Genomic DNA, 14241 nt, shown 5'->3' with positions numbered 1-14241 from the left:
TTGATCCAATAATTCGATTTCTTTAGAATTAGGAAGATAAGAAGCTTCCGTCCTTCTACCCCCTGCAACACATGGTCATTTGTCTATGTGATTCTGACTGGCCTAGAACTTACTATATAGACCAGGCTTGCCTAAAAATTATGACAGAGGTCTGCTTGCCTCTGCCTCCTAAGTACTTGGACTACATTTTAAAAATGACTTATGAGTAAACAAAAATTGATAGTAAGTGATACAAGTTAAAGAATTAAAGCTTAAATGAATTCTTATATTAATTACAATAAATACTTGGCACACAAGAGAACTATAGTAATTAAATTATGTATATGTGCACAAAAATGGCATACATGCTTGTGCTAATCCTTAAAATTTGTATATGGAAAGACAGAAAGTAAAACAAACCTTTGAAGTAAGTAATAAATATTAAAAAATTATGATGCATCTGGTGAATTCACTAACAGTAAATATAATTATTCTTCTTGTTATTCTTATTATAATGTGACCATCAACATGCTTTCAAAAGCCATGTTAGGATTACTGGTAAGTTCACAGTTGCATCAATGTGCCAGTGGGCTGGGAGAGTTAGGAAGAATTGGGTCTATATTTCTAGATTTTAATCATACTTTTTAGTAACTTGAAAGACAGTGAACTTAATGACATAGGTTAAAAGAATCATATCAAATTTTACTATGCAATGTGTTTATAATATACTTTATCTAGAAAATATCTTGGTATCCTTAATACTAAAACCAGTATATTCAAAATACTAAAAACACTGTGTCTGGTTTTAGTAGCCACTAACAAAAGAACAAAAATGATTTTTTCCCAATGAATTCTTCACTTAACAGTAACTTCCTTACAGCTCCCTTCAAGGACTCATTCCTCAGACTATAGATAACAGGGTTGAGTGTTGGGGGTAGTACTGTGTAAAAGATAGAGAACAAGAAATCTAGAGCAGTTGGAGACTCTGAGGTTGGGTTTAGATATGCACAGGAGCCTGTGGAAAGAAACAATGAGACAACAAAAAGGTGGGGCAGGCAGGTAGAGAAGACCTTAGACTGGCCTTCAGCAGAGGGCATCCTGAGAACTGTGGAGAATATGTGGACATAGGAGAGGACAATCCCAACAAAGCAGGCAAAGGCCATTGCAGACAGGAAATAAGACACTTCCATTACTACAAGGTAATCATTAGAACAGGAGAGCTTGAGCAACTGGGGGACGTCACAGAAGAACTGGTGGATTATTTTGGCCCTGCAGAACCTGATAGAGAATGTAGTTGTTGTATACAATGTTCCCGAGATGCCTCCACTTAGCCACACTGCTGCCACAGACCACATGCACTTCCTGGGATCCATGATGACCTCATAGTGCAGTGGAAAGCAAATGGCAACATAACGATCATATGACATCACTGTGAGAATGGCCATCTCACTCCAGGCCAAAGCTGTGAAGAAAAAAACCTGAAGCATGCACTGATTATATGAAATGTATCCATTGCCTGCCAGGAAATTCTCAATATACTGGGGAACTGTGACAGAAAGGGATGAGAGGTCCAGAAGGGAAAGGTGCTTCAGGAAGTAATACATTGGAGACTGGAGCTGCCGGTCCAGTGTGATGATGGTGATAATGATAAAGTTACCTGCTGATCCCAATAGGTATGTCACCAAGAAGAGCAAAGCATGCAAGATCTGTAGCTCATGGTTGTCAGAGAACCCCATTAGGAGGAATCCACTCATTGTGGTTATATTTCTCACAAGCATTTTAGGACTAGAAATTGTGGTAGCAGCTGAAGAATAAAATGATATAGTAAATGCAGTATACAGATACTGAGGAATTATTTATTTTATCATCAGTATTTATTTCAATAATTACTGTCTCAATTGATAAATACATATATATCAAACCAGCTATACTCTAGTTGTTGGGCAACTTTAGTAAGAACACATTTTTCTCATGTCCATGGAGCTCACACTATCAACTCATAAACCAGTAGTTAAGGTAAATGTACATGTGGTCCATCACTGGTTCTCTTAAGGAATGTAGCTGTGTTTGCCCTGTTAAAAAGCACTATTCCATTGCCACAATAGAAACCCATTACTTTTGTAACAGATGGGTTATGGGTGAAAGGTTTTTGAACAGGGGACTGGTTATGTATAGACAGGACAGGGTACCATTTTAGCAGATGGAATATGCATTTATAGGGAATATGCCAGGAATTAAAATATAGTTTGATTGTCCACTGGAAATAGCTATTTTCTTTAGCAAACAATACTGTCATTACAGAGAGTCTGTTATTGTAGAACCAAGTGTAAAAATGAATAGATGTATTGCTCTTAAATAACCATGCAGCGGTTATTGAAATCAAGAACAGAAAAAAAAAAAAAACTTGTGCAAGGGGAATACTCACATGCCACTCTAAATTTAGATATCCTATTTCATTTTATGGCATTTTAGGGGACAAGCAGCATCTATTTGAACTGCTGTCCATACTAATAATCTTTGCATTTAGCCATCAAATAGTTACTAGCACTTCCAAAAATCAAAGACGATTTCAAAGACACACAGTGAGTTCTTGAGGTGGTTTAAGATGTGGAGAAAAATGGCCAACATCCAGTCTTCAATAAGAGACTGGAAAGAAAATTAAAGTCATTTATGTTTCAGATAGAAGAGAAGTCATGTTTTAGTTCATGATCCTTTGCTTTGATATTTGAGGGGTTAAAAATAACCTATCAATCTCCCCTTGCAAGATGCATGTTTATGTTTGAGCGTTGATGAGAATTTAAAAGTGTCAGCTTTCTGAATGTTTTTTTCCGTTAATGAGTTCTAGGCAACAAGAGTAAACATGCTCTGTCAGTCTTTTGAGGTTTTAAGTTCTGTGAAGTATCACCATATATTTTCTTGTGTCTACTTATAATTCATATCCTTAGAAATGCAATCACAGAATAAAAAAGGTCACCCTTTTCAATCTTGAGGCATTTTCCATGTAATGCCATCTCTCTTGAGACAGAATAAACTTACTCCACCTCCCTCATATCTCTTTTGCAAAGAACGAACTTGATACCAAATCATTCCAAACCTACATCAAATTACTTGACAGGATGTTTGAGTTTGATTATGAAAATGGTTTTAGAGCCAAGCAAGACATGAGAAAAAGAATCCCAGGAGCTGTGGCAGTAGTGTACTGAATTCAAACTGGTGTGGGTTTCATAAAAATTTCCTCCATCTAAAGGAAAATAAAACGCTGTTAAAAAAAAACTAGGTAACTTGTTTCATATGATACAACTCTTGTGTCTGAAAGTCTCTTGTCTCCTGCTCTGTGTACCTCAGTCATAACTTTAATCCTTTTAGAATATCCTCATACTGTGTGATTTCTTCAAAACCTCATGTTCTACAATAGAAATCAGTGCAAACTAGAGATCTCACTTATATTTCTCACAGTTTTCTTCTTTCCAAATTCTGCTTCGATAGTATTTTTACTTGATGTTGGTAAAATGATAAACATGTCCATAATCATTGTTCATAATAAATTTTTATATTCATTTAATCTTAATATTTTAATCTGACAAATCATACAGTACACTTGGAGGTAACAAGGCTGAGTAATATTGATCATTCATATAAATAAGAGAGGAGGCATGTTTATATCCTTCCTAAAACAGGTCGCATTTGATCTACACAATTTCGTCAGTTTGGAGTTAAGCATTTTAATAGGAAAAAATTAAGAGTTAGTTGCTTAAATAACAGAATTGGCATCTGAGCAACAAAAATTCACACATATCAAAAAGGACACAGGGACAGGGTCACCATCACACTTAGCATGTTCGTCTCAGGCTGTCTCTCTTGCTGACATCTGAGAGCTGTTGAAGACGTGCTTTAATAGTTTACAGAATTGTCACAAATGCAAGAATGTAAAATGCTAACTTTTCTCATTCATTGGTCTTCTCATATGGTCCCTTATTATGTCTATATGAATTTAAAATATTCTGTTTATTATCAGTAATGTATCCTTGCTTACTTGTTATATAGTCTTGCTTTTCCAAACTAAGTAAGATTATAAGGTTGTGTTAGAATTTCCATAAAATATTTATCTTTCCTCATTCAAGTTTGTAAAACTCACTCCAGAATGTCCTCTTGTGTGTGCAGCTCCCCAAGCTGTTCTGCACCTTCTGATATTTCTTGTCCACAACTGCAGATTTGAAACCATATTATGTCCTTGGAGAGCAATTGTGTTGAGCTGCTTTTTTGTGGGGAGGGGTGTGTGTGTGCACTATCTTCTGAAATGGAAGTTTGGACTTACACAAAGTTTCTTTGTCCCTGTGTCACCTGGGACATGGAGTCACTCAAATTTCCACACAGCTGGTGAGGGATTTTGTGAGCTTGGGTTTTAGTGTTCTGGCTCAGTGGTTTTTAGTCTTTAGCAGACCTGTGAATCTCCCAGAGAGCTGGTTACAGCTCTGAGAACACTGGGCACCACACTCAGTGTTTCTGATTTGGCCATTGCTGGCAATAGCTCCCAGACCTGCTAGTCTGAACACAACAGGTGGAGGGATACTGTGTAGCTAAAATGTGCATTTCTGAGAGGACAAAAGAAAACGTAAATATTCATGAAAATACTTGAGTCTCTACAAAGTCTCTTGAAAGTTTAGAAATCAGCTTTGATCTTTACCTTTCTCCTAGAAATTCTCTTTTAACACTTTTTTAAATTGAATCTTTGGGTATTTCACATCATGTATCTCAATCCCACTCATTTCCCAGTCCTTCCATGTCTGCCCTCCACCCTAGCAACCTCCCCCCAGAAATAAAATAAAAATAAAAATCGAAAATTATAAGGTAGAAAAAGATAAGAAAAAAAGCATCTCACCAACCCTTCTGGGCAACGACTTGCTCCTCTGTTAACCACAGCCTTCTCCACATCTGCCTTGTCTCCAGTTCTGCGGTGTATGTGCCAGCTCACTCCTCCTCCTTTCACATCTCTCCATCACATATTCATTCATTGTAGTGGCACTGGGAACTGTGATGTGTCACCCAGTATACCCATTTGTCTAAACAGTTTTGCTTGCAAATGTTCATTACAATGAGTTGTTGATCTGGCTTCTGTTGCAGCATCAATACTGGACCCTCACTGAGACTCCTCTCTGTTGTCCTGCTGTTGCCCTGAGTCATGGAGATCCTTTGGCTATGGTTCTGCCAGTTCTCTGTTGCCCATGCCAGCTCCCATGTCCATACCATTGGGGTTAGATCTCCCACACCACCATGGCCAGCTCTCCCATACCCATACCACCATCTTGTGGTGGCTGGTGAGGGGTGGGGCCAGCTCTCCTGCACCCACACCATCAAAGTGTCTGGATGGGTTCAACTGTGATGAGCAAGTTTGTGGTGGAGAGATGGGAGAGAAAAAGGAGCTGTGCAGTGGATAGAGGTAGAACTGGAGAGGTGTAACACGAATTATTAGAAGGTCTTATTGATAAAAACAAACCTGAAGCCAGGTATTTGGGTGACGCTGAAAGATCAGAGAAACAGAACAAGCTACAGCCAACCTCACCTCACCAATTCCTCTGCTGATCTTGTTTCCCCAAACTGGAAGCCTCTCTGTCCTCATCCAGATGGATCTCAGCTGAACTGCTGCTAAAAGCTAAAAGCTTAAAAAGGCTCTAGTTCCTGGTCCTCGTGCCTTATATACCTTTCTGCTTCCTGCCATCACTTCCTGGGATTAAAGGCATGTGTCACCGTGCCTGGCTGTTTCCAGTGTGGCTTTGAACTCAAAGAGATCCAGACAGATCTCTGCCTCCTGAATGCTAGGATTAAAGGCATGTGCTACCACTACCTAAACCTATGTTTAATATAGTAACTGTTCTGTTCTCTGACTCCCAGATAAGTTTATTGGGGTGCACAATATATCAACCACAGGGAGGGTCAGCTGTGAGAAACAGGCTAATGTGGGTGGCCTGTGCTTCCACCAAAGGCCATGTCTGGGTCCATGGCCCTGCCACAGCCAAGTGCTGTGTTGATATCCATGGCCTTTGTTCACAAGAAAAGCCCCATGGATGTTTGTGGTCTGGGTTCCTGCCTGAGGCCATGTTGATGTCAGAAGGACATGCTGAGCTGACCCCACATCCCCTCACTTGCCACTGTACTCAGGAATTTCATTTTCTCAGAAGCTATTTTGGTCATCAGTTATGACTACTCAGGATAGCAAAATCTCTAGGGAATCCTAGGATATATTTAGCAAAAATGCCTAAAATCCTTTACAAAAACTTTTAATTGAAAATAAAGTAAGCTCACAATACTGTTTAGGAAATTTTTAGTTCTCTTACCACTTTAGTAATAGATACTATTAGCATTTTGCAGCAACAATGTATGACTATGTTTCTACATATTGAAACAAAATTACTCCAAAGATTACTTCTAAACTGTATGATTACATACTCATTATGAATTTTAAAAATATTTACTTATTTTCTTTTTTTAAATTAAACTATAATTACATAATTTCCCCCTGCCTTTTTGTTCCTCCAACTTCTCTATGTACCTCATCCTACTTTGCTCCCTCTGGAAACTATGATCTCTTTTTCCCTAGTTGTCATTGTTCACACATACACAGACAACTAAATATATAAATACAACTTTCTTAGTCTGTTAGGTATTATTTGTATGTATATGATTTCAGGGCTCACCTCTTGGCTTTGAATAACTGAGTGGGGAGACTCATCCCTGGAGAGGACTATTTGTCCTGCTCTCAGAACTCCTTAGTTGCCTATAGTTCTTTGCCTATGGATGGGTCTCTGTAAGATTTCCCTCCTCCATTTTAACATGCCTATTAGTATTGTAGCTCTTCAAGTCTTGTTTAGACAGCCCTATTATTGTATATCATGGGTAAAGGTTCTCTGTCATTTCTAGGAGACACACTCTCACAGCAGCTTTCCTGGTCCTCTGGCTCTTACTGTCTGTCTGCCCCCCATGATAGTCCCTGAGCCTTAGGTGCAGGCATTGTGTTATAGATGTATCAACTGGGACTAGGGACCCCACCATCAATTTTTCTCTGTAGTTTGACCAGTTGTGTTTTTCTGTAATGGTCTCCTTTTGTTTCAAAGAGAAGTTTCTTTAATGAGAGTTGAGAGCTACACTTGTCTGTGGATATAGTAATAGTTATTTGGAATGCCGTTAGGAATTATGCAGATTTAATAAGGTCTTCATAGCAGCTTCTTCCCCAAGATCCATGAATTCACCAGCCCTGGCTCGTTTGCTGGATTTTCAGTATCAGGCATGATTTTCCTCCTGTTGACTGGGCCCTTCAAGTTCAACTAGAGAGCTGTTGATTACCACCAAGATATGGGTGCCACTGTTGTGCCTTTAAGATTAGTGTGTCACGTTTGTTAGTTGTCCTTGTTGTTCATAGACATTGTAGCTGGATAGGACTGTTGTTTGCTTCCCTCCCTTGGAAGCTTGCATGCCTCCTCCCCCATACTGTGAAAGCTATCATAGGAAGTTTTAGGTCAGATGCAACTCAGATTCTCGGTATTGAGTCTGAAGTAAATAGTGTCTTCAGTAATAGGGACTTAACTTCCGCCTCTGGGATGTAAACACGTGCAACAGCATAGCCCATACTATTTTGGGAGACTCCTGGGGTCCCCTAACTAATGCCTGGAAAGGGGTTTTCTCATGCCTGGTATTGCAGTTTTTGTTAGATAGTCTGTGGCTCTTGAGGGAACTTTGTCAGGCCATGTAGGAAAACTTCATTAGAAATAAATATGCATATACACAAAGTCTTTTATGTATTGTACGTAATTTAGGTGAGTAAACAAGAATATGATTTCTTATGGCTTTATCACACCTCCTTTGTGTACTTTATCCTCCTCCGTTGTATGATATTTTGTTCGTGTTCTGACAAATAAAGCTTGCCTGGAGATCAGAGGGCAGAGCTAGTCACTAGATAACCATAGAGGCCAGGAAGTGGTAGCACACACTTTTAATTCCAGCACTTGGGAGGAGGAAGCAGGAAGATCAGGAGTTCAAGGCCACCCTGGGCTACACAAGATTGAACCAGTTTAAAAGAGAAACATATCCTGGTGGTGGTGGTGCAGGCCTTTAATCCCAGCACTAGGGAGATGGAGATAGGAATATAAGGCGGGTGGAGACAGGATCTCGGCTGGATTCAGTCTGAGGATTTGTAGGGGTAAGAAGTCTCCCAGGGGCTGGCTGCTCTGCTTCTCTGATCTTTCAACTTTCACCCTAATATCTGACTCTGGGTTTTTATTGTTAAGACTAATTAGGATCACACTGCACTCCTCCCTTCCTTTCCTTCTGTAGTATAGTCATATTTTGAAGGTCATGTAGCATTTGGCTTGTACTACCCATCACACTTTGTAGGAAATTTTATTATTTGTAGACTTAAAAATTATGTTTGAATGTCTGTTCTGAACCAGGCTCCTTTTCAGTTTCTTTTCATTACAGATAACTTTAGAGAGTAGGGTTATTTTTTATTTTTTTTATTTATGTATATGTATGTATGTTTATGTGAGTTTGTGAGTGCACATGAGTGCAGTGCCCATGGTGCTGAGAAGAAGGTATTGGGATTCTCAGTACTGGAGTTACAGGCAGGTGTGATGTGCTCTGTGTGGGCGCTGAATTCAAGTGCTTTTAACCACTGAGTAATCTCTTCAAACTTACCTAAGATGGCTTTATCCTAAATATGAAAATGTATAGGGACAAAAGTTGCTACAACCTGAAAAAGCACAAAGCCAGAGAACCTATGTCACTGATTCTGAATATTTTGATGAAGCTATGATAATTAAACAGGCCATGGGTACTGAATGAAGATTAAATATTTAGAACAAAATCATATCAACCAGACAGATGATACATAAATTGTATTACATTAAACTGAGAATTTCCCTGTTTGAAATATGTGCTCTGTTTTGAAATTTGCTGATTGTTAATTTGTATGTTTATAATATTCTAAAAGTCCATGATAATTTTCATCCAGTATTTAAAATTCACTCTTATTTCATTAATCTTAGAAAATATAACTCCATATGCAACGAGACTAATAAGGGACATACTGTTAATTCAATGATAAAATACTATTTATAAAATGTGAGAAACATCTAAACTGGTATTTTTATTTCTTCTTTTTTAATATATTATTTTTTATTTTATGTGCATTGGTATTTTGCCTGCATGTATGTCTGTGTGAGGATGTCAGATCTTGGAGTTACAGACAGTTGTGAGCTGCCATGTGGGTGCTGGGAATTGAACCCTGGTCCTCTGGAAAAGCACTCAGTGCTCTTAACCACTGAGCCATCTCTCCAGCCCCCTAAACTGGTATTTTTAATTTTTCCCTTTTAGTAAACATATACTATTTTCTCATACTGTATTAGTTAGTGTTTCTTTTGCTGTGAAGAGGTACCATGACCATGGCAACTCTTATAAAGAAAAACATTTAATTGGAGTGGCTTACATTTTCAAAGGTTTTGTCCATTATTATTATGGTGCTATATGGTTGCATGCAGGCAGACATGGTGCTGCAGCTGAGAGTCCTACATCTTGATAGGAAGGCAACAGAAAGTGGTCTTTTTCATTGGGTGTGGTTTGATCCTTAAACTTTCTCAGCAAGCACTCTATCTTTCTATTTTTAAATGGACATTTTATTTTAGTATATAACAAAACTAGCAAACAAAATACATGCCATTTTCCAATTTAGTGGTATGATGAAACTGTCTTTAAATATTTGTGTGTGTGTGTGTGTGTGTGTGTGTGTGTGTGTGTGTGTGTGTGTGTTTATGTATTCTTTATGTCAATTTTCCTTAGGTGAAGCCATCAAATAATGACTTTTTGTTGATGACTGACTCCCAGGAAAGACACTGGCCATCAGAGACAGTTATTTCTTGGAGAAAGCTTTAATGTAAAGAATATATTCATAGGCTCAGAACACCCCAAGAGAAAGACTTGGGTTTAATGTGATCTATAACTCAGAGGATGGAGTGATCAAGTTCCAGTTAATGATCTAGAGTTTGGTTTTTGGCAGATGAAAAATGACCAAAGTGTTCATTGCTGTATGAGGGCCAATGGGTTGTTAATGGGTCTCACCTTTCTGCATATTTTTATGTCAGTTCTAGACATTAGAAGGAAAGCTGCTGGTTTGCTGTTTTGAAGTTTTATTCTAAACCATGTTTAAAAAAAAACTGAGAGGAGGGTGCTAAGTAAGTCATCTCCCTAGCACTGTTTTTTGTGAGAAATATGAATCTTAAGATTAAAACAGTCTAGTACCATCTCTTCCACAATAGTGCAGACTCAGTCTGCCTGTCTCACGCTCTTTTTTTTAGAATGAACTCACCATCTCAGTATTCCATTTCTACAGTTTTGCCTGAGAAATGTCTATTTTAAGATTGTAATAAAACATCAATAAATTAAAAGTTTCAAAGTATACTTAGCCACCACACTAAAAAACTTTTTGGTTTTTAACCTGTAAGTAAGAATCATATATTTAATCTATCTTAAGTATCTTAAATTTAATCTATCTTCAGATTTAATGGTTTAATCAAAGCTACAATCCACATAATATAAAGTCAGAGCAGCTAAATACTACAACCTTGTGTCTAACATTATAGTTCTCATTTCTGCTCTGTTGTAATTGACAAAATTATAAACAGAATTATTATTCATTTTAATGTTCATTTCTGTCAAATTGTAGAAGGGGTTGAAAAGACAAAGGATCTAAACAGTTAATTCTTTTTGGCACTGATTTTTGTAAGACAAAAACAGTGGTAGATAATTTTCATTAAACAATTATTTGATCTACACAAGTAGTTTCATTTTTTGCTGAGTTAAATTTAAGAAATATTTTCTAGGAAAAATTTAAGTTTCAAATAATAATTTTTATAATAATATTGAGATATGAACGTTGATCAGTAGCCTTTGTGATGCACACTGTTTTCTTACTCCCGAGAAATATAACCATCAAACAAAGGTGTGAACGACTTTGGGAAAAACAGTTTTTTTCAACATGTAACACTGAAAACTTTATCTCCCCTAATTACCTCAGAGAGTATTTTTAAAATTCATTTTACTGATTCCTGGTTTACATAAACATGAAATATCAACCTCTCCTATTTATGGCTCTCTTAAATATTATTTTAAAACTCTTACATGGATCACATATGTGGCTTTTATTAACTTACTCATTTTCAGTAAGGTAAGCTTGATTGAATTATGTCCTTCTGTTCCAAGCTCCATTTAAAGAATTAAGGTACTGTTACCGGAATTCTGGCACCAGTCCACTAGCCAATTGTAAGGAGTAGTTTGGCCCAAAGGGCGGAGTTTTTACTGGAGGGTATATGACCCAAATAAAAGGTGGAGTGTGCACTGTCCTGGAAGCCCACCCCTGATCCTTGTGATCCCTGCCTATGCCCTGGAACTTCCTGGGCATACATGGGGCAGTATGCAGTTGGGAGGGGCTTGGTCCTGCCTCAACTGAATGTACCAGGCTTAGCTGGCCCCTCATGGGAGAACTTACCCTGTTGGAAGAGGGGATGGGTCAGGGATAGGGGAAAGTAGGGGGTGGGGGAGTGGGAGGAAGGATGAGAGAGGAATCTGTGGTTGGTATGTAAAATGAATAAATTTTAAAAAATGTAAAAAATAAAATAAAATATAACTGTTTATCAATGATTAAACTCAAGGGGAAAAGGATGTAAAAGATAACTCTGTTCTGTCACAGTTTATCAATGATGACTAAAAGAGGAAGTGAAACACATGTCCAAAACCAAAAATGATATGATCTATGTTTTGGAACAACATGAATCTATCCCTGATTACTGGATTCTGCATAAATGAACATTCTGTCTACTAGTCAGTCAGGCTGCAAGATTCTCCCAACCACTCTGCCTGACTCACTTCCTCCTCACCAACACCTTACATCCTCTTGGGACCTGTCAAATTGCTAGGGCTGGCCCCAGGCATCTCTGTCTGTTCTTTATTTCTTTTATTATCTCTGTCTATATGTATCTCTTCTGTCTCTCTTGATGTATTCTTTCTAACTTTCCTTCTATATATTTCCTCGTGTTTTCCTTCTCTCATGTCTTTTTCCTGTACAGCTTATAAACCCCAGTAGAATCTTTCAAGCAATATAAAAATTACAATATGGTTACAATCTATTTTTTAAGTGAATGATTACAATGAATAAAAATAAAAAAGCATGTTTTCCATTTACCTTACATGATTAAACATTTTATGTATTACAGGTAAAAAACAAGTTGTCTAAAGAACCCACATACATTCATACCCAAGCAATTTGTTATAGATTAACAGAGTGTAAGCAAGCAAGGTATTTTCCTCAGCCAGTTCTTTGACTGGCAGACTGCATTTTGAAGTTACAAAGAAAGGATCAATTATTTTATTATTTACCTCAAAATGTAATCTTATAAGAGATCTTAGAAGAATCACAAATCTAAACTTTTATATATAAAAAAGAATCAGTCAGCTCTATTTTAAATCCTCAGGGTGCCCACTCATCAACAGTTTTTTTATATGAGAAAGCTGAGGGCAGAAATGAGTACATGGAGTTAATCATCACCCTTGATCACCAGCCCATCCTAGCAAGGTAGGTACATCAACCAGCAATAGCCAGGCTGTCATTGTTTTTGCTTCTTGACCTCAACGAGTGCCTTGCTCAGCTATTAAAAGTATGCTTTTTAAAATTGTTTTCCAAGATTTTTTTTACCTCAAAGCCATTAACAAAAACATCTTAACTTAACCTTAAGTCATTGTCTAAAGTTTTGTTTTAGCTATGATGCACACTGAAACCTATGAACACATTTCCCAACATTAAGATCAAAAGAGCTTGTGCTAGCTGGGCTTATGGGACTCAATTTTTTAAATTAATTAACCTAAGACACAGTCTATACATCTCCTCAAGAGAAACTAGGTGTGTGACATTTCCTTGTTCTTATTTTTTATCCTCTGCAGCCCCTGCTTTACCAGGGGCAGGGGCAGCACTATATCCTACATTTAACCTCTATCACAATCCATCACTCTATTTATTAAAGACCGTCAACCATCAAAATCTTATTTAAACTAACACTATTATTGTATAAAATCATTACTTCAGTTAAGCAGTACAGCTTAGGAGGAAATCAACTTCATAATAATCCACAGGTAAAAATGTCCAGTAGAATGGGATGTTTCCATGAGATAATCATACCACATTAGGGTCAGTGGGGATCTCCCCTTGCCCATTCACACCATGCTAGATACCAGAAAAAAATCACAGCAGCAAGCATGTAAAGACACAGCAGTAGCAAGAGACATTCTGGGGCCAAGGCTCTTGGGGCCTTGCCTATCAGAGAGTCACCCATCAGAGCTTTGCTTCCTGGTGGGCTGACTTCCAGAACCTCAACTGCCACCTGATGCTCCTCTGACATGGCCACTGACACTGTAGTCCCTTTGTATCAGATGAGGGGAAGATTTAATTTGAGCCTTTTCAGTGATGGAAAAGACAATTCTTGGTACCTACTTCATTAGTGAGTTGTAATCATATGTCCCTACCTTTATGATCATATGTGCCTATACAAATTATACTTGAGAACCAAAGCATTTATGTTGTTAGACATATTGGTAACTGCCTATTAGAAAAAAAACAATGTGAATCATAATTTTAGCAATTTTTATTTGAAAAATGTCAAAAAATTAATTTCTCTAAATTTTGTTCCATCATTAGTAATAAGGGAAAATGTAGTAAAACTAAGAATTGGTTCACTTGGATTTGGAAAAGAATATATAGAAAGCATGTGAATTTTGCTAGGGACTGAATAAATTATGGAAATAGTTACTATACACTTTAATAGCAAGAAAACCTTGTAGCTTCTTAAGAATGATAGGAAACTTGACAGTCTATAGAGAATTATGTACAAAAACAGGGACCGAGTATCATATAGACAAAATCAGTTTACCTAATGGCAGTCTGAAATGTATTTATTAAAATTAACTTTAATTTGATCATGTCACCACTAACTCTTCTTTCCCTCTTATTTCCTGGGAATCCCTAAACATTATTTGAAATAATATTGGAATTGAAGGAAAGAAGGAAGGTCATACATATCCTCACTGGTCAATCATCTTTCATTTGATAGAATTATTTCTGAAAAGGATATACATATAAGAGGAACACTGAAACAGAATCCTAGAAGAAATCTAATTCATCTCTCCTCTAATCTAGAACATAGTAGCAATGTCTCTTAATTTGTTGTCTCT

At 37.4% G+C, this 14241-nt stretch overlaps 1 protein-coding gene across 1 annotated transcript; it reads right to left on the bottom strand.

The window, feature by feature from the left end:
- Positions 1-794: 794 nt before the first annotated feature.
- Positions 795-1757, bottom strand: LOC128114177 (olfactory receptor 14J1-like). The gene has a single exon (XM_052744009.1). The coding sequence runs from the start codon at positions 1755-1757 to the stop codon at positions 795-797; it is 963 nt and encodes a 320-aa protein (XP_052599969.1).
- Between the last annotated feature and the right edge of the window lie 12484 nt (positions 1758-14241).

This window comes from Peromyscus californicus, unplaced genomic scaffold (assembly GCF_007827085.1).
Source record: "Peromyscus californicus insignis strain IS unplaced genomic scaffold, ASM782708v3 Scaffold_19__1_contigs__length_69161282, whole genome shotgun sequence".
NCBI classification, from domain to species: Eukaryota; Metazoa; Chordata; class Mammalia; order Rodentia; family Cricetidae; genus Peromyscus; species Peromyscus californicus.
Note: the sequence above shows the minus strand (reverse complement) of the source record. Positions and strands in the feature narration are given on the sequence as shown.

What these genes read in the sequence shown, in the direction of transcription:
- LOC128114177 (XM_052744009.1), bottom strand. Translation starts at nt 1,757, where the DNA reads ATGCTTGTGAGAAATATAACCACAATGAGTGGATTCCTCCTAATGGGG.